We start from the raw sequence: 20400 nt of genomic DNA, 5'->3' as shown, positions 1-20400 counted from the left end.
CCCCCCTCTGTACCTGTGTCCACAGGCCACACATCATCCCCACTGCTTCCCCGTGTCTCTCCCGAGCTGGCTCTGCTCGCCACGGGTGATCTGACCAAGGCCACACTGTGTGGCGGGCGTGTCCAATTCCCACCCCAGCCCACCCCCTCCCCCAGAACGCGAAGCCACGCGCTCCTCTGGATGAGGAGACCGACCTCGTGTCTGTGCACGTGTCCCAGCCAGGGCAGGGGCAGGCGGCATCAGAGGCACCCGTGCTGAGGCATTTTCCAGGCCCGGGGAGGGGACGGCAGCCGGTACCCGGAGGCCTTGGTGTCAGAGCTCCCCCTTCCCCTCCCCTGGGGAGACAGCGCGCCCAGCGCCGCGAAGGACAGAAGCCCAGCCCGTAGCTGCTGCTGGCGGGCACAAAGGTGCTGAAGGTGGGCCATGCCAAGGGGCAGCAGGTTCCCCACCTGGGCTCCATCCAGTGCTTCTCTCCAAGCACTGGTCACAAACACGCACCTGGGTAGACTGGCAAGGGTGGCAAAGTCACAGGTGCGTCCCATTGGACATCAGAGCGCTTCCTCCTCTCCAGAGCTGAGCTGTCCACTCTGTCCTCCGGTGCCTGTGGGGGGGGGGTGAGAGCCGTGGCTTCCAGGCGCTGCCCTCCCGGTGTGTCCACAGAGAACTAGAGGGGGATGTCGGGTTCTAAGTTATGCTATGCAAATCACTCAGGGCCAGCAGCCAACCAGGATGGCCCTGAGTGTCTGAAGGGCGTGGCCAGTCGAGGGATTGCTGTGGTCAGGGCTGGAGGATGGGAGCTGGAATTTTCTAGGTTGTTGGGGAAGTCCCTGCTTCAGTGAGAGGTGTGCATGGATTGTTGGAAGTGTGTTTAAAAGTGAGGCAGCATGCATTCTTTTCCTCTGAAAACTCAAGGCGTCCTTGTATCCCCCTGGACAGGAGGAACTTAATCGTACCAGCTATGGGGTGGGACATCTCGCCGCTTCCCTGCTCCCCTTCCTCACCTCCCCCACACCCGTGTCACTGCCAAGCCCCCCTCCCCAACTTCTCTAAATGGTGCAGGCCAAGGTTGCTGCGCCAGCCGGAGGAGCATCCAGCCAGGGTCCCCTGTATTTCCTCTAAATCGCGCAGGCTGGGGCTATAGCAGCAGCTAGCAGAACGTGTGTGTGGCTTCCATCTGAACAGCTTCCCCTTGAGCCCACATCCCCATCAGCCCCTGGGACCAGAGACAGAGAGGGTTCCCCACCCTGCCAGACCCCTCTCAGAACAGAGTTCTGAGGCCAACGAGTTAGCGTTAGGCAAGCGTACAGTCAGTGTCAAACGTCTCTCTTCTGTAGCTTGTAGATAGGCCATGTCTGCGGTCGGGAGCAGCCGGTTTCATTCCCTTAGGGAATTTAAGAGAATCCTGCACTACTGAGTGGCGTGCCAAAGACACCCCGGCCGCGGTCAGCCTCTGCACCCAGCTCCGAGCCAGCAGGTTTTCTCTTCCTTGTGTCTTTCAGCACATCCAAAATTCTAGGTCTCCCACCACCAAAGTGTCAGAATAGCAGCCAAGCGTCAGGCCCTCCGAGATGCCTCCGTTTCCCTAGCTGAATACATGATCAACTCTGTTCTCTCCAAGGTAAAAAGTGGAGGGAGGGAGAGTCTCCATTTCTGTCAAAGCTAAAAGGAAACACCAAAAGCTCAAGGCACCGTCTCCTTGCTCAGAGCGCCGGTGGAGCAGCTGTGCGGGCGGCGGGCGCGCGCGCGTGTGTGTGTGTGTGCGTGCACTGCCCACTCCTGCGGCTGGCCCTGTGGGAAACACATCTGTGAATACTTGGGACGCATTTTACTTTTCCTTTCTCTCCTTTTTTTTGTTCTGATTTTTTCTGCATGTTTCTTTTTGAAATGGACAAATGTGTAGCCGCCGCATGACCATGGTTTTGGGAAAGATACCAGAGCGTGATGTGTTCACACCGCAACTCTGAGCATTGCGCCCGTAGACAAATGTTCCAACATTTTTGTAATTGTCAACAGCACAACTATTTTGTATTGTTGTTTGTATCATTTTGTACCGAAAAACAAAAAGGAAAAAAAAAGGGAAGAGGGTGGATGTTCTCCGTGTGTTTTTAGTGCCAGGTGGTCTTGGTTGCAGACAGAACAGCAGCCTTCGGGATTGCTGTGTTCTGAAGCGGAGTAAGGACTAAATAAAGCCCTGTTTTAAGTAGTCCCTGCCCTGGCTTGTTTTCTTCCGGCATCGCAGGGGCTGACTGCCCCTGTGGTACGGCTCAGGAAACCCGCACATACTGGCGCTGGCACGTCTGTGCTGCGCACCTGCCGCTGCACGGTTCCAACTCAGAGGAAGCAGAATAAACAAAACCCGTTCACACTCCACCTTTCTGACCTCTGCACGCTGCACAAGGAAGGTTGTAAAAGTGACCCTCAAAGTGGTTCCCCCACTGGCTGCCGGTGGCTCACGCCTGTCATCCTAGCTACTCAGGAGGCTGAGATCTGAGGATCACGGTTCAAAATCAGCCTGGGCGGGAAAGTCCATGAGACCCTGATCTCCAATAAACCACCAGAAACCGGACGTGGTGCTGTGGCTCAAGCAGTAGAGTGCTTGCCTTGAGCTGAAGAGCTGAGAGACAGTGCTTAGGCCCAGAGTTCAAGGCCCACGACCGACCAAAAATAAAAATAAAAAAAACAAATAAATTAATTAAAAATAAACAACACAAAAAGGAAGGAGGAGTGGCTCAAGTGGTAAAGCACCTGCCTAGCAAGCCCAAAGCCCAGAGCTCAACCCCAGTATTGAAGAAAGGAAAACCAAAGGCGTGAGAGAGGGCGCAGCGGCCTCGGAGGGCAGGCTCACAGTGCATCCACAGTTACTTTCCTAACAAAAAATCACTTACCCGGTGAATTACAATTATGGGCGCAGCTGATAATTGTAGGCACAATTAGCCACTTGCTAATTTTGAAGGTACTGAACGCCTAATTATATTCACAATTAGGCAACTGCTGTGTCTGGGACAGGTCCTCCTGGGGGTATACTCCTGTCATCAGCCTCCTGGGGAGAGGCCCTGGGAGGGGGCAGATAACCTGGTAAAGACCCTCCCAGTTCCCGGGCAGAGGGCTGGCGTCCTGAGGCTCAGGACTGTCTCTTGGGCCCCTTCATTGGACACAGGCTGCTGTCCTGTGCCCCCGAGGAGACTCCGAGGCATCCGCTCAGAGGCCTGCACTGGACAGAGCCACCTAGCGCTCAGCCAAGTGTCGACAGACTCACCTGCAATGCAGGTGGTGGCTGGACCTGGCCAGCGTGGACGCCTCAGCAACCCCCTGAACCCATTGCCACGTAAGCTCAGATGCACCCTGACATTGTCCCTGCTAGGGTGCGCCACAGGCTGTTGGGCACTGTCGGAGAGGCTGAACCTGCCTGCGCGTCCCTGGCTGCCAAGCCAGGCAGAGGGCGGTGGCTGAGCCACAGGTAAGCTGGGTTCCATCTGCACAGGGCCCAGTGAAGTACCCAGAATGCCCATGCGGGCGACCCCACACAGGCTCCTCCTTGGGAAGTCCCTTGAACTCCCTCCCGCTATGTGACACAGACTAAGCAGCAGAGGCTCACACCGCAGATGTTTTGGTGACTTACTATGGAGAGAAACAACGCTTCTCAGAATTAAATTTAAAAGCATTCACTGCATCCCTTGTGCTGAGCCAGAGCAGGGCTCAGGGCAGGCCCAGGCGGGCGGGGTAGACGCTTCGGCAGGTGGCACAGATGCCTTCACTGATGGGACCCTGCTCACTTGTCTCCAGGGCAACCAGGCGGACAGAAGAGTCACAAGCCACGAACCCTAACCTGTGAGTCCAATGAGCTCCTTCCCACAGCTTAGCTCGCTCCTTCCTCTCTCCAGTTTTACATGCTCTTCTCCCAGGCAACACCAGGCCTATGTAGTCAAGGCAGTCAATCATCAGCCTCCAGCCAGCCCCCTTTCCCTTCTCTGGGCAGCTGCCACCATATAAGCAGCAAGAGCTCCTTAGAGTGACCTTCAGGTCTGGGCAGCTGCAGGGAGCCTTATCTCTACTTGGACAGCAGCCATTATTCCTGACCCACCACGATGAAGCCCCTGGACCTCACTTCCACACCAAGGTCTCCACCTCCTCACCCCTTCCAGCCCCTCCTAGCCTCAGTAGGTTATATAGGTCACCTCTGACAATGGCCGGCGCTGCTTCTCACTTCTCCCTTGTGAGAAGAGGTCTTGCCGGCCCCTGTATTGGCAATAAACCTTTTCTTTGTTCTTTGTTCCTGGATGTCTGCGTGGTTTTCTGGCAAAGTTTAATATACTCTAACAGGTACCGTGGTTCCCTCCTGTAACCCCAGCTGGTAAGGTGGTGAGAACTGAGCCCAGCAAAAGCGCAAGATGCTACGTGAAAGAGCCGGGGCATGGCTCAAGTGGTGGATCGCTTACCTAGCAAGCAGGAGGCCCTGAACTGAAACCTCCAATAGCACCACACGCACCCAGCGCCACAAGTCACGCGTGAATCAAAACACTGCGGTCCGATGTGCCTGTGACTCCCTCAGGCCTCTGGGAAGGCAGGCCCACACGCTGAAGACCCACGGGGCCTGTGGAGCCTCACAGGTGCACGGTGACTCTAGTGATCGATGGGCTTTGGGGTCATTTTGTTGTTGGTCTTTGGTAGTTGTTGTGGTAGGTTTTTGTATGTGTACGTGTGCCAAGCATGGGGCTTGAACTCAAGACTGGGCTTTTTCACTCAAGGCTAGCACTCTACCACTTGAGTCACAGCTCCACTTCTGGTTTTTTGCTTAATTGGAAATGAACCCATTCCTGTATGGAATTTCTTGATCCCAGCCTCCAGAGCAGTTGGGATTACAGGCATGAGCCACCAGTGCCCAGCTGTTTGGGCTTTTTTGAATTGTCCTTTGCCTGCTGCCCCAAATTTCAGAAGAGACCAGTGGGGGGTAGGGTAGGGACTTGGTTTTCATTTCTTTTCAGCTAACAATGATACATTGGTATTTAAATCCTGAAATAGGCCAGAAGCGCAGAACCGACTGACCAGGGGACCTCACTTGAACATTTAACAAGTAGACTAGAGGCAGCTGGGGCCCCTATCGCCCCTCGGCATTACCTCCCAGCTGTCCAGGCTCAGGGATCAAGGGTTACAAACAGGCTTGCTGGAGTCTACCCAGAAAAAAAAAACAAAACTGCAGTAGATGCGGAACAGCTCCACTGGTCTGGGATCCTGTGGTATTCGTAAGCGGGGAGTGGACGGCACTGCTATCAAGAGGCCCAGAGTTTTGAAAGCACAAAGTTCCTGGCCCTAAGTGTTACTGCCCCATCTACCCCCCCCAGCATGCTGCTCTCTGTGTCCTTGACAGTCACCCCCGACTGTCCCTGCCCTGCGTGGAGCCCTGGGGGCTGGCCTCTCTGAGCTCAGACCATAATCTGCTTCATTGCTCACCTGCTGTAGGGTCCTCGGTTGTCCTCCGCCTCTGAGCACCGCCCTGAAGGCCTGTCTGGACGTTCCTGGTGCGAACCCCTGGATCTTGTGGCAAATGTGTGTTCAACTCAAGAAAATGCCATTCCCGACAACGCCCCAGCAGTGTGGAGTGTGGCCGCCACCCCTCCCGGCACCTGGGCAGTCTGCTGAGCTTCGGTCATCCCGCACGGGTGCAGACAGGCTGCTCCCTGTTTTGAACCAGCGCCCCTGCGGCTGGCAGGCAAGGCTGGGTCCCAGGCCTCCAGCCTCCAGGACTGAGCCGAGGGCGCCTACCCTGCAGCCTATCACCACAGCCGCAGGTGAAGCAAGGACCGTGTTCTGCAGCGTGTCCTGTAAACCCACCTGCCTGGCCACGAGGTCCCCACGGGTGTAGCTGAGGAGGGTCCAGGACCAGCTCTGGTCACAGCACTAGCCTCCGAGGCCCTGAAAGGGCAGCTTGTCCTGTGGCTCGGACAGCTGAGCCTCCCATGTGACGTGTGCCCCTGGGAAGTGGGAACCCCTGGGCACACCCCGCAACACAGAGTGACTGTGGGTCTGTGCCAGGACCAGGGTCATCTGAATCCAGGCTCAGCAGGGTGTGTTTCTGTCTCCCCAGCTCTGTCCCCGCTGCAGAACTCCACCCACGTCCCCAGCCAGGTCAGCAGGCAGCAGGGGACAGTCTCGGCCTCCAGCCCCAGGCTCCACGGCTGCTGGGCCGTCACTGGGTTTAAGTCCCAGACAAACACTCTGGCAGGGCCAGAACCAAGTTTCTAGAAGCACTATCAAAACTAAGACACTAAGAAAACCAGGCGAGACAGATACAGATAAATTTGTTTTTAATAAAGGAGTTAATTTTCTTTCAATCCTATATAAAACAATAGCAATTAAAAACTTCATTTTTGAAAGTAAAATATTTACATATGAACAAGTAACTGTGCAAAATGTACATGAAAAAATGGAAAGACAGGGATTTCCTAAAAGAGAAAATAAAAGTGTAACAGTTCTCAGGTGTGGATAAAAAATACTGATCAGCGTTCAGTTCACACGCAAGAATTCATGTCTAACGTGAGAATTCACACGGAGAAAGCCAAAATATTTACAGTCATAAAAGTACTATCAATAGACAATTTAATACAATAACCTCTGAAAATATAAAGAACCAATTAGTATATTTGTAATAAAAAAATAGGTACAAAGAAGGGACTTTGCTCTGGACGTCTGTAAAGTCTGCCCACAGCTTGCATACAGTCTCTTAGCAAAATAATTATAGTTTACATAGCCATTTTATGTTATGTGCCAAAAATTATGTACAATTACTGACAAAATACACCAACCATTTTTCAACACTTGATTCACACTGAGAAACAGTCTTTTGATGATTCTTCTCAACTCTGATTTTATTTTATCTAAGTTTTCACTTTTAGCTAAAAAAACACAGTGCAAGTAAAATATATTTATGCTGAAAAGGTTTCCATTTCCTTTAACTTTACAGCTTCACAAACTGTAGCAAATAAAATTCATTTGTACAGATGCTGAACACATTCGGGAGGGACCCCCATGCCGGGCCCCGACCTATACTAAGCAGAAACGCACCCACACTCCACGTGACGGCGATGACTTGTGTGTTCCTGGAGAATTTGGAGCGGAGAAAAGCCAGGAAGATAAATAGTCTAAAACTCAGTTGGCTTTGCCAACTGACTGCAACAAAAATAAGTGAAATGAGGTCACTGGCTGTCGACATACAGCAACATGGCAAGCGGAACCGAACCCAACCAAAATGCACAGACAATGAAAGAACTGCTACAAGTTGACAGAGGGCAGCTAGTTATTTGCTAAACGATTCCATCAGTCTTTATATATGGCTTGTTTGGCAGGAAGGCCACTCAGTCAAGGATGAGTCAGGTTTGGCTGTCCTTTAGGAGCATCCGCAGGCCTTTGTGTCTCTCTGCTACAGAAACGGTTCTTCCACGCTGAAGAGCTCATTTAGAAACAGGAATATAAAACTGTTCCGTTGTAAAGAGGTGGCTGTTTTTAAACAATATCCCATTTGCTTGTTACAAAAAGGCGTAATCTCCAAATATATAAAACTGTCCCCAGGCGACTTGTCCTGTGTTACTTAAGGAATGCTTTGTAGAGCAACAGTGAATGGCTTGTCTCGCGCTCATTTTCTAAACAAAATATGAGGTCCCTGAGGTTGACCCGGGTGATTCTTTGCCGTGTGAACTGCCTGGGGGCGCCCACGCCGGAGCTGCCTGGGACTGCCGCGCCGGGGCCTGAGCCCTGGTAACGACAAAGGAGGAAACAGAAGCATTAGCGGCGCTCAGAGGTGGGCTGCAAAACAAAAGGGGCAACGCCCCAGGACCCGGTTCCTGAGGAAGCCCCTGGCACAGCCTTCTGCAGGCTGCCAGCTGAGCTGACGCGCTAGCCACACCCCTTACGGGGCAAGGGCATAGGCAGGAGGCCTCACTCTATCTCACAGGCCAGCCCACCACCACCAACGCCTCACCCAACACACGAGGGCCCTGAACGCCAGGGAGGACAAAGCGGGCTCTGCCCAAAGGCAAGAGGCTGAGTGGCTCTGGGACCCGCAGCCACCAGTCTCCACATGGCCACGGCAAGGCTGCCTAGGGGAGCAGGGAAGGGGTGGAAGCCCACATCCGATGCCACACCAGGACTGTCACCCACCCCTGCTTGGCTGATAAAGGCACTAGGTCTGAACTCCTGGGAGGGACAGGCTCAGTCAGCTAGGGGAGGCCAACAGCTCAGTGGTTGTGATGGTGATCGTGACCAAGGAAAAGAGGGCTTCCTGCCCCTCTGGCTGAACCAGACACCCAGCCCTATGGAGATCAGCTATCCCCAAGCCGACTCCACACCTTCCTGCAATGGACTTGCATGGCGATGGCGCTACACAGGTATCCAGTAGCTGGATCTCATCACTGCTTCACTGGGCACAAACTACAGCATCCCAAAAGACAGGTCTTGTGTCTCTGTTCGGGAGAGCTGAGTGTCACGTCCAGGTGGTTGAATGGCTTGCGCATCCAATGGCTGTGTCTGTCCTTCCTGCGACCTCAGTCCAAGCTTACGCAGCTGGAGCTAAGTATGTTCTAGCAGCAAGGCTGCAGGAGCGTGCTGCCTGGAAGGTGACCACCGCAGCAGGCTGGCAGGATACTGCCAGCTCTCCCTGGCTCCTGTGCCACTTGTCCTGGCCAGAGGCAAGGTGTGTCTGAAGACACCGACTGGTCAGTCTCTTTCTACACTGACAGCTGAAGATGGTGAGCTCCCTCAGACTCTGGGGCCACCGTCATCTTCAGCCTGGTTCCCACATCACCTGTGGCCACATTCTCCTGGTGGAAGGAAGGTCTCCTCCAATTGGCTTGGTTATTGACTTTCACCCCTGGAGTAGCCTCAAGGACTACTCTGTGTGCAGACCAGCAGAGGAGCTAGTGGGCTCAGAAGGAGAGAGAACATGGTCCCGTTCTGAGGAGTGGCCTCTGGCACAGCCAGCTAGCCGGAACACAGGCTTCCCCGGAGAGGCCCTGGCTGCAGGTGGAGAGAGGGACATGGCCTCCTTGCTCCCGGGGTTCCTGAGAATGGCAGAATCCACCAGTGCCCGGAGACACAGGGGTCTTACAAGGCTGGGATCCATTCATGGATGTGGGCGTCCACACCCGCGCCTTTACTACACAGACCTAGTTCATCCTGACTACAGCTCAAGAGAGAAGTCTCAGGGATGGAGGCCCCGCAACGCTCAGGCCGCCGAGGCACTGTGGGCCGGAGCGATTTTGGACCCAGAGACCAAGTCGAGACTGCACTTCCTGCCTCTCCTCTCAGGTTCAACCACCCAAACCAGGATAAACTGCTTGTCTAGGTATAAAGTTTAGTGGGAACTAAAAGTCAGAAATCCTGGTGAATGATATCAAAAAACGGGTGCCCCGGACCTGGTGGGGAGCACGTAGACGTGCTAACGAGAGCTCTACCGGCTCCAACCAGCCACGTCCAGGCCGAGCACGATCGCTCCGCCCACACCAGCCTCTGCAGGGACCGGCTGGCGCACAGTGCTCGGCCAGGATCTCCTAAATGCAATGGATGCTCCTCAAACTCAGGTACGGCCCGCCGGCCACAGCTTCTTCCACTTCTCCCAGGCCAGGGCTGGCATGGCTACTGCCCAGGGGTCCTGGCCACAGCCATCGAGTCTGACCGCCAGCCCCCCGGCAGAGGACTGCTGACCTGGGGACAGTCCCTAGAAGATGGTGCTGGACTCCACAGCAGCAGCTCCTTTTGCCAAGTACACCCCAAGCCCTCCTGGGATGGAAGGATGTGGGAACAGAAACACGTCAGCAGCCTGCAGGCCTCCAAGGCCTGGGAGAAAACGGGGCACGGGGAGGCCTTGGGAGGCACAAGCCTCCCTCCCCCCCTTCCCCCCCAGTGCAGCAGCCCACCGAGCATGAGGGTCAGCACCAGGAGCTACAACCTGAATGCCAGGCGCTCTACAGCTCAGGGCTAGCGCTGGCATTTTTGGTTTTTTTCTTCTAAAGTACTGATATGAGGGACAAAAACACGATTTTTTTTTTGGGGGGGGGGGGGGTCCAGTCGTGGGGCCTGAACTCTGGGCCTGGGTGCTGTCCCTCAGCTCTTCAGCTCAAGGTTAGCACTCTACCACTTGAGCCACAGCCCCATTTCCGGCTCTTTTCTTTTTGCTTATGTGGTGCTGAGGAATCAAACCCAGGGCCTCATGCATGCAAGGCAAGCGCTCTACCACTGAGTCACCTTCCCAGCCCCAAAAATACAAATTTTTTTTAAGGCAGGGCTAGAGCTCTCTTGGGGTAGTGGCCTCGTGTGTGCCGGCTCTGTAATCATTCACACCGCTCCATCTGGGGCTGTTACAAGGATGAAATAAAAGGAGGCCAGTCTCTTCATTGTCACACTTGCCCCTCTTAAGTCTGACCTGCCACACACTCGGTGTAAAAAACAACAGGAATCATCTCCTCCTGTGGGCACCCCTTCCCAACATAGAGCCCTGTGTCCCAAGGGAGGCCTGGGTTCTGGCTCTGGGAAGCCAGCCAGCGCTGCCCTGGAAAACAGAAGGCCCACTTGCAGAGCTGAGGGGCTGAGGATTCCTTCTCCTCTCCAACCCCGACACCCCTCGAGCTCTGTGCCCGTGAACAGGCCCCAGAGAGGAGGGAAGGGTTCCCAGGGCTAAGGCAAGAACGCCTGTCTGGGAGCCATGATGCCTGTCGCCTGGGAGGGCGCCACTGCCTGCCCCTGCCCCTGCCCCTGGGTGAGTTTTCTGGGCTTCCTCATCTCTGTCATCTGGACCGCAGGAGTCTAGCTCACCCAGCGCACGCTGGAAGAGCGTACAGAACACCCCCGTGCACAGCTGAAGAGAGACACCACTTTGAAGAGGCTGAGCACAGTGTTAGCTGCCCCCCCCCCCCCCCGCAGAGCACGGAGAGAACGTAAATGCACAGGGCCCAGGGGCACTCATGGAAGCAGCGGCGCTGGGTGTGTCCACCTCCCAGGGTGTGTGCCCTTCCTGTCCCCAGCCTGCCAACAAGGACAGACTCTGAGAAAGCAGATGGCAGCAAGAGGCCGAGTTCACACAACACCTCAGACCTGAGTCCCAGTGACTCAGAACACAGGCTAGAGAAGGGTGGCATCATGAAGCCCACAAGGTGACTTCAAAGGGAAACATAGAACATTCTGAGAAGAGGCCAGACAGTCAGCGGACAAAAGAAGAAAGGGGAAATTCGGAGTTCTGCAAGAATAGGGGCCCCTCAGGGTCAGCATTCCCTGCCAGGCAGCATGAACTTCACCAGGCTGCAAGGAGAGGGCGCCATGACACCACAAATACATAAACTCAAACTACAGGGAGAAAAGCAAACGCAAAGCCACTGCGGATCTGGGCCACGAACTTCACAGGGACAAACTCGGTCAGCAGAACAGAAGACCACCACCGGGAAATACTCTAAATACAATAAAACATTCCTAGGTTAACCCAAAAGGATAAGAAAATCACCTTGAATCAGAAGCTCAAAAGATGTGTGACTCTACTGGTAAACCTTGAGTGAAAAATCCAAGCAAGAATGCAAAGCCCTGAGTTCAAGCCCCAGTATGGGAGGGGGAAGAAGAGGGAACAGCCCAGATCCCCAAAAGCTAAGGAACAAAAGATCCAGAAATATATCTGGGCACCAATGGCTCGCACCAGGAATCTATCTACTCAGGAGGCTGAGATCTGAAGGACTATGCTTCAAAGCCAGCCCAGCAGAAGATCCATGAGACTTCATCTCAGAGATAATCAGTAAAAAGTAGGACGGGGACCATCGCTCAAGTGGCAGAGCACCAACCTAGCAAACAAGCTGAGCGAGCTCATGACTCTGAAGTCATTCAAACACCGATGCAAACCCAGAAATAAATAATGAAGTAAGAGTTGACTAACTCAAGAAGTGGAGAGAAGAGATCAAATTTCCTCAGAAATAAATTATTTGGGGCCAGGGGAGAAAAAAAAACCCAAGTGAGCACATAATGAAGAAAAACCAGAAAATAAAAATGAAAATAAGATTTACAAAAAAAAAAAAAAGGCAGTCAGAAAGAAAGTCAGTCAGCCACAGAGGAGGCAGCAAGCCTCTGCTGGTGCTGAAGGGCAGCAGGAGAGCAGGCCCACGTCAGGGCCAGGCACATCCACCCTGCTCCTCTGCTTTCAACCAAGAAGACAGGGCTCCAGGTGAGAAAAGAAACAGCTCAGGAAGACAAAAGAAAGGGTGTGACATTTGAGCTCTTTAAAACAAATATACAAGCCAGATGTGATGACACACATCGGTAATCTCAGCTTCTAGGGAGAAGGCAGGAAGATAGTGGATTCAAGGCCAGTTCGAGGCAAAATACAACAGACAGTCTCAAAAACAAAATACAAATAAAAATATTTGGAAGTATGAATTGAGAGACCCTAGATCTAGGAACATCATGGCCAGCCTAAGAAAACCAGTCTCACACATTCCACAAGGAAACAGGCAAGAAGAAGAATACAACATGGAAAGGACATGAAACTGGACAGGGGATGGAACTGCTGCCAAGATTGGACAGAACCAGGAATGGGGGAGGCGAGGAGGACACGGAGGACTCCTGGAGCCAGGGGCTGCAGATCTCAATATAAACCTCAGCCATAACATAAGGGGCACAAACTGTCAACCTCTGAGAATTCACAGAGGTACTGTTCCCATGAATCATTCCACAAGTCCAGCAACATGAAGACTGCTCATAAACATTAAATCATTACTTATGGGCTAGAGAAAAGGAAGGTTAAGAATGAGAGGCTATGATACAATAAATACAGCACAATGAGCAGAAACTACAGGCAAAATCAAGTCTGTTCCAGTAATCCTAACCCGTAGACAGTGCCAGACGTCTCGCTCTTGGTCCATACAGGTCCAGGGATCTAATCCTCCACGAGAACCAGGACAGCTTTCATTCTCTCCTCCCAACCCCCAAGCCCAGGGAAACCAATGCAGCAGATGAGATATGACTGGAAATCTGCCGTCTTGAAGAGTGAGTACAACTCTGCACCTCTGCACTTAAAAATCTTCTCAACTGGAAGCACCAGGACTCACAAGGCCTTGTGTTTCCATACTTCCCAGCTTGAACCCCCTGCAACAACTATGCAGTTTGTGGTCTTCGAACTCTACTTCCCACTAGAAGAAACTAGTTCTTCCTGGGAAAACGGCTGCTCCAGGCCTGAAGCGGGACACCTGTACCACACGCATGCTGCACTCCGTCCTTCCAGGTGACAAGAACGTGATGTCCCATGGTGACATGCCCCGGAGCCTCCTGAGGTGCTGCCACTGGCCAAAGGTAGCACAGTGTAAACCACGACGACAATGAGGACTGCAGAGGACAAGAACTCCTGAGCTCACGAAAAAATAAGGCCATTTTAAAAACAAAACAAACAAAAAAACCATTGAAACTTTAAATGGCCATCACCTTCTGAGGACAGGACCGGGAATCATTCTGTTACCCGAAACCAACCAGATGAAGAGCACTCAGCATTTACCCTCCCTTCCCCATGAACCAAACATCTAGGAACACTAACAGCAGATGAGGAGTCTTCAGATAAAATCCTCCAGTTAATGAATAAAAACAAACTGCACATGCAAGGCCCTGAGTTCAAGCTCCAGTTCCAAAACTGACCAATACAAAAGTCAAGTAATAAACTTCACATATCACAAGTTTTATATTCTCAAGCAGGAAGTGGCTGCAGGCACCCATCATCACAGAGCAGAGCCTGCGCCTCCACTCGGCAGAGGGCGCTCAGGTGAGCCAGCTGGAGGTATCTTTGGTTCACCTGCCATGAGCAGGAAGCTCAGGGACTGAGGTATACATATACAAGCTGCGCTCCTAGACAGCCAAGGACCACCATAGGCCTGACCCCTGGTCTTACCATGTCCAGGAAAGAAGAAAGTAGGGTGCTGTAAATTTACAGACTAAAAAAAAGAACAGACAAGGTAAAGCAGGGTGCCTCAACCCCAGAGCTGGGAGCACAACCTTGTGCTTCTGGTGTCACGTGTGGTCACGGCAGGCATTACCGCTGCAGGTAATAAGGGGCCTGGAACCACAGGCGCACAGGCTGCTCTGGTGCTTGAACTGGCCACGAGTCCACAAGGATCACACCTTAGGATCATTCTGAGGTGCGATTCTATCCCTAAGGCCCCACCTTAGGCCCCAAAAGAAATTCAGGAAAACAGGTCAGCAACGTCCAAAACTCTCCCTCAAAACCCAAGAATCTTTCATTCTAACAGCTCTTTTCAAGATACGTCGTTAGTGCTCAAGACTTTACTGATTTCTTGATTTTTTTTTTTTTTTTGGGGGGGGGGTCCGTTCGTGGGGCCTGAACTCTGGGCTTGGGCGCTGTCCCTCAGCTCTTCAGCTCAAGGCTAGCCACAGCGCCACTTCCAGCTTTTTTCTTTTTGCTTATGTGGTGCTGAGGAATCGAACCCAGGGCCTCATGCATGCAAGGCAAGAGCTCTACCACTGATTTCTTGGGTTTTAAACCAAGCTTCCAATGTGGGCATTGTGGGCCTCAGTTCCCATAATGCAACGTGGGACCAGCAGCAGGCTCTTGCTGAGAAGCCTGCCCAGTAGCCCCAACTAGACTAGGTGGCATTAGGCCACCACCCCAGCACTTCCTGGCCAGGCCCATGCTGAAGCTCAGGAATCTGTACTTCCTTCTTTCTGACCCTCCCTGGGACTCTCCCTACCACTCAGACATGCATTTAACACTGCCTGCACTATGCCCAGAATTCTTACCTGTGCGGCACAGGTGGGACAGGTGGATTTGCCCCTGTTCCTTTCACATGCTGTGGCCAGTGTCACACCAGGAGCACTATCCAGAGGTCACGCTGGCACTTAGGACACACGAGCCTCAGCACTGAGGTTCCAGGACATCTGGACACCACACACAATCAGCAGTCTCTGGCAGGAAAAACACTGCCTTGCTGAGGTCACTACCCTGTCCCCGCCCGAGTCCACCTCCACACTCCCCAGAGCAGGGCAAAACCATCCAAGGCACAGCACACACAACAGCTGCTATGGGCTCACAGAAAAATGGAGCTACCAAAGGTCAGGCAGTACATTAGAGTCCAATCCTTGCAAGCAACAAGACCAGTTTGAGAAGCCAGAAAGAACTCTTTTATACTAAGACCCACCACAGCAGAGCCTAAAGGCACACCCAGACAGGGAAGATAGAGCATACAGGGAAAATCCTGCTAGGTCAGGGGGGCTTGAGAAATACCTTGACCTTTCCACAGATCATGACTGACAAGCCTGCACAAATCCAAGATGACCAGCTACTTACTGAACTGCTAAAAACCAATATTCTTCAAAAGAAGGCTGCATGCTATCCACAAGGTGCATATTCAAGTCACAATCACTAGATATGCAAAGAAACAAAAAGAGGGGATCCTTATTCAAAAGGGGAAAGCAGTCAATAAAAACTAGACCTGAGATGTGGAAGAGAGGGATGAAAGGGGTGGGGAGAAGAGTGGGAGGGATGGAGGGAAGATGGGCAGATAGGCTTTAAAAACCGCTTTAAGCTCTGGTCCTTGCTCCCAAGATGACAGGAAAAAAAGAAGAAACAACTGTCATGCCCGAAAGGGCCACAGCTACATGCAGCCTATTCACCATACAAACTGTGCCCAATGCATGCCAAGGACAAGGTCATTAAGAATTTGGTCATTCAGAACACAGTAGAGGCCGCAGCCATCAGGAATATTTCAGAAGTGAGTGTCCTGGATACTTTGGCGCCTCCTGAGTTCCATGTAAAGCTCCATTGCCGCATGAACGGTGCCATTCACAGCAAGGGGGTCAGGAATTGAACTTGTGAAGCCCAGAAAGACTGAACATCCTACTACCCCGATTCAGTCCTGCTGACACTGCCCCACAACCTGCACCAAATTTCATGGAGCAGGATCCTTGTTTAGAGAGAAGTAAATAAGATGGAAATGATGCTTTAAAGGAAACCAGCTTTAATAAATATGATAAACCAACTATAGGAAAATGCAGTCTTTATGAGTAGGCAGAGAATCTTGGCCAATCATTAGAAGCTAAAAATGAAGCAAATGTAACTTCTAGAGTCAAAATACACATTAGCAAATGAAAACCTGACTAGAGCTGAACAACTAACTGGTTATGGCCAAACTCCACCTGGCTAAGCCACCTAGAGGGAGAGTAGTGGAGATCATCAGCCAGAAAACAGAGAAAACAAACTGAAGCAAATGGCACTGGTTCAAAAGCTATGAGGCAATAGTAACAGGTTTAATAACAAGTAATTGGAGATCAAACAAAAGAAAGATTGGAACAGAAAAAAACACTTGGAGAAATAATGATCAGAATGTTCCAAATGCAATTTTAAAAAAAAGAAAAAAGAAAAACCAAAACATTGACCTACAGTTCAATTGAGAAAAGCTTAGAAAACCTGAAACAGGCCACATACAGAACCTACCAAATACAAAACAAACAAATATATAAAGTCTCAGAACCTCCTCAAAGAAAGACAAATTATGTAGAGGAAACAAGGATTGAATTTACAGCAGAACCACTAGAAGAAAGTGGGTCAACATCCTGAGATTTCTGCAAGAGAAAAAAAACCTAGCAACCCAGACCTTTCTAACAAGGATCCTTCAAAGTGAGAGTGAAATGGGGCTGGGAAGGTGGCTCAGTGGTAGAGCGCTTGCCTTGCATGCTCAAGGCCCTGGGTTCTATTCCTCAGCACCACATAAGCAAAAAGAAAAAAGCCAGAAGTGGCGCTGTGGCTCAAGTGGTAGAGCGCTAGCCTTGAGCTGAAGAGCTGAGGGACAGTGCCCAGGCCCAGAGTTCAGGCCCCATGATTGGACCCAAAAAAAAAAAAAAAACAACGAAGTGAGAGTGAAATATAATCACATCTGTGGGGCACAGCATGTGCAGCAAGGTCCCAGGTTTAAACCCCGCGCTGCACCTCCCACCCCCCCCCCGTCCCGCCCTAAAAAGGAATGAAGGACAAGACAACCAACCATGTTCAAGTAAATAGCAGTGGAGAGGGAAGACCTCAACAGACCTACACTACAAGATCCTAGGGGCTGTCCTTCAGATCAATGGAAAAGGGTGCAGGAAGGAACAAAGAATACCAGAAAAGGCAACTGAGAATACTGTTTTCCTTCTTCAATTGACTTTAAAGAAAATTTAGAGTTGAAGCAAAAGCAAAATGCTAAGTCTGGGTACATAAGAGAAAAAGTATAGCAGAATTTGCACAGCATCTTCCCTTTCATGGTCTACATTAGCCCTCTTCCTATAAGGCTTCTCCCATGTGTACTTTTTGGGGAGACACCACCCCAGCAAAATTACTCCTTTGATTGCAATTTACACATATGTTTTTAAAAGTCAGTTGGAGCAAACTGGTGATCACATGCATTTATGCAAAGAACTTTTAGTTCACGTGATATACACAAACAAGCTGATTTGAATGTCAAGTGTCCTATGCAGGAGACTAAGGAAGATGAGACAATCAATATGTGAACTGAAGGGGTGTGTTCTGACATGTGTCTGTCTACCTGAGGAAGCAGGCTCTAAGGCGCTCTCCCCGGTCCCTTCCAGACCTCAACCCCCGCGATGCTGCTGTACCTCTGCTCCTGATCCTGGCCCCGCACAGTCCACTTTCCTCTTTTTCCTGGGCCCAATGGCCGCCAGTGCTGTGAGGTTGGCATCTCGCTGTCGCATTTGTGCCAGCTCCTGCTGCTGCATCTTTGTGGTGGAAAGGAAACAAGGACTATGGTTTCTCAGGTTTTACTTACTGCAAAAGCATTATGCAGATACCAAAAAGGCTTTCTAAAATTTTCTAAATTTTAATGATTTATCTTTAAAAAAGAAAAAAAGCACACTGACCATACTCACCACAAAATTTAATAACATTTAAAAAGCAATAGATGACTAGATGTTTACATTAGGTGGTAGACTACCTGCCTAGCAGGTACAAAACACTTGGTTCAAAATCTCCACTACCATGAATGAATCAATGAATGAATGACTACAACTGAAACTCACCTTAAAAGACTCAGAAAACTAAACAAGTTCAGAAAAGTTGACATTAAACCTAAAAGCTAGACACAAACTATACAGGAAAAATATCTTTGGCTTGGTACTATTTAAATGTTACAATACTGTAAATAGCCACATAAATACCCCAGTTCAGAAATCCCAAGGTTTTCTTAAATGTTCTCTTTTCTATATCTAGGATGAATACAAACTTGGAGTTATGTGGTAACAAGTCCAGGACTGAAAAACTTACCTCTTTTGCCTTCTGCTTCAACCTTAATTGTTCTGGATCTTCTTGTCTGGATCGAGACTATTTTTGAAAGAAGAAGGAAAATAAGTTATGACCTAAATATTTATCTCCAACAAGTGTTAACGTATTGATTTTATAATAGCATCTATGCCATATAACAGAATGTTCTAAGTTTTGTTGTTGTTGTTGTTGTTTTTTGGGGGGGGGTCCGGTCGTGGGGCCTGAACTCTGGGTCTGGGCGCTGTCCCTCAGCTCTTCAGCTCAAGGCTAGCACTCTACCACCTGAGCCACAGCACCACTTCTGGCTTTTTTCTTTTTGCTTATATGGTGCTGAGGAATCGAACCCAGGGCCTCATGCATGCAAGGCAAGTGCTCTACCACTGAGCCACCTTCCCAACCCTGTTTTAAGTTTTTTAAATGCTTAAATTCAAAAGATAAAAATTTAGATTACAGGGCTAGAAATGTGACTTAGTGGCCAAGTGCTTGCCTAGCATGCATGAGGCCCTGGGTTCAATAACTCAATATCACATAAACAAAATAAATGAAAAAACAAAAACAAAAAACTTGTACATCATGAAAAAGTACCAATTTGGTATAACGTCTTTGACTCAATGTGGTCTGACAGGAGTCAGGACGGGGTTCTGGGTTCAGGGACTGCTCCTGCACCTCAGCAAGTAGAGTAAGGGTTAGCATTTGGTCATCACCGAAGTTCATGCCTCAAGTTTTCCAGGAAGCCTCTCTGTGTAATGAAGTTTGTTTCCGACGCTACTAGTGAAGTATGCCACATCTGGCTCTGTGTTCTAGACTGAAGAGCCACAGTCTGAAGCACAGACTTGCATATTTGCACATTGGTAGACGGAACCCAGGGAACCTGAGGGACAGGTGAAGAATGCCAGTGGAGCAAGGCCTCTTTGTGGCTCCACTTACAACCCTAAATATCCCCTTTTCTTCAAGGCCAGCCCAAAACACAACTCTGGCCACCTGGAGTCAGGATGCATACACTGGAAATGAAGAGGGTATGCCCACAACCAAAGGCCTGGAGAACAACACAGTCACTTGCCTTGGCCGCCCGCATCAGGATCTCCCTCTCCTGCTCGTCTTTTCTCTGCTTTTCAATCTGGTCAAGTTGTTCAAAAAATTTGAGCTGAGCCCGGACATCACTTGCCTGTTCATATCTGTCATCATCCTGAAAAAAAGAAAAAAAAAGGCAAAAATACTGTGTCACAGATTTGAGGATCCAGCAAGCAAACGCTTGGCTGGCAAAGTGGACAGCTGCATAGCTCCTCCCAACCCCTCAGTCCAGCCCCCACTTGGCAGTAGAGCCCATCACTCATTTCCCTAGACGATTCCACACACCTGCCATCAGGGCAGTCTCACCAGAAACCCTGCAACTTCATGGAAATTTCTGTTTTAGATTCTTGGATGCTGCCCGGTAATCTTTATGTCATTTAAGATTCTCTATAGTAGCCAGGCACCGGTGGCTCACTCCTGTCATCCTAGCTACTGAGGAGGCTGAGATCTGAGGATCATGGTTCAAAGCCAGCCCTTCCAGGAAAGGCCGTGAGACTCTTATCTCCAATAAACCTAGAAAACCAGAAGTGGTGCTGTGGCTCAAGTGGTAGAGCACTCACCTTGAGCTGAAGAGTGCAGGGACAGCGCCCAGGCCCAGAGTTCAAAGCCCCATGAACGACAAAAATGAACAAAGATTCTCTGTAGTAACAGCAGTGTCTTTCTTTTGTCAGTCGTGGGGCTTGAACTCTGGGCCTGGGCACTGTCCCTGTGCTCTTCAGCTCAAGTCTAGCACTCTCCCACTTGAGCCACAGTGCCACTTCTGGTTTTCTGAATGGTTTATTGGAGATAAGAGTCTCACAGACTTTTCCTGCCCAGGCTAGCTTTGAACTTCGGTCCTCAGATCTCAGCCTCCTGAGTAGCTAGGGTGACAGGCCTGAGCCACCAGCGTCTGGCTCACAGCTCTTCAAAGAAGAGCATTTACTCCAAATGCTGCTCTGAAGGCCTGGGACACCCGCCACAGGAGCAAGGCTGCCTCACACAGTTCCTAGCTGCTCCCGGTGCCTGCCAGAGCTGCATTTGTACAATGCAAGAAGAACACCTATTTTGCCTTGAAATCT

General features: G+C 50.8%; 2 protein-coding genes across 3 annotated transcripts in view; one reads left to right on the top strand and one right to left on the bottom strand.

Annotated features, from left to right (window-relative positions):
- Positions 1 to 145, top strand: part of LOC138815753 (cadherin-4-like) — a 120185-nt gene extending 120040 nt beyond the window's left edge. For both annotated transcript variants that reach the window (XM_070005130.1, XM_070005129.1), the window contains exon 14: positions 1 to 145. This exon is cut by the window's left edge and continues 1301 nt beyond it. The gene's annotated coding sequence lies outside the window, so the exon portion shown is untranslated.
- Positions 146 to 6285: 6140 nt separating this feature from the next.
- Positions 6286 to 20400, bottom strand: part of LOC138815752 (transcription initiation factor TFIID subunit 4-like) — a 68698-nt gene continuing 54583 nt past the window's right edge. The window contains exons 12-15 of the mRNA XM_070005128.1: positions 19332 to 19457; positions 18275 to 18331; positions 17611 to 17730; positions 6286 to 7746 (exon numbers count right to left, since the gene is read on the bottom strand). Coding sequence (XP_069861229.1) covers positions 7579 to 7746; positions 17611 to 17730; positions 18275 to 18331; positions 19332 to 19457 — 471 coding nt within the window. The 3' untranslated portion in view covers positions 6286 to 7578. The remainder of the gene's footprint in view (positions 7747 to 17610; positions 17731 to 18274; positions 18332 to 19331; positions 19458 to 20400) is intronic.

Source organism: Dipodomys merriami, unplaced genomic scaffold (assembly GCF_024711535.1).
Source record: "Dipodomys merriami isolate MVZ:Mamm:240054 unplaced genomic scaffold, mDipMer1.0.p SCAF_665, whole genome shotgun sequence".
NCBI lineage: Eukaryota > Metazoa > Chordata > Mammalia > Rodentia > Heteromyidae > Dipodomys > Dipodomys merriami.
This window is presented reverse-complemented; position numbering and strand designations above follow the sequence as displayed.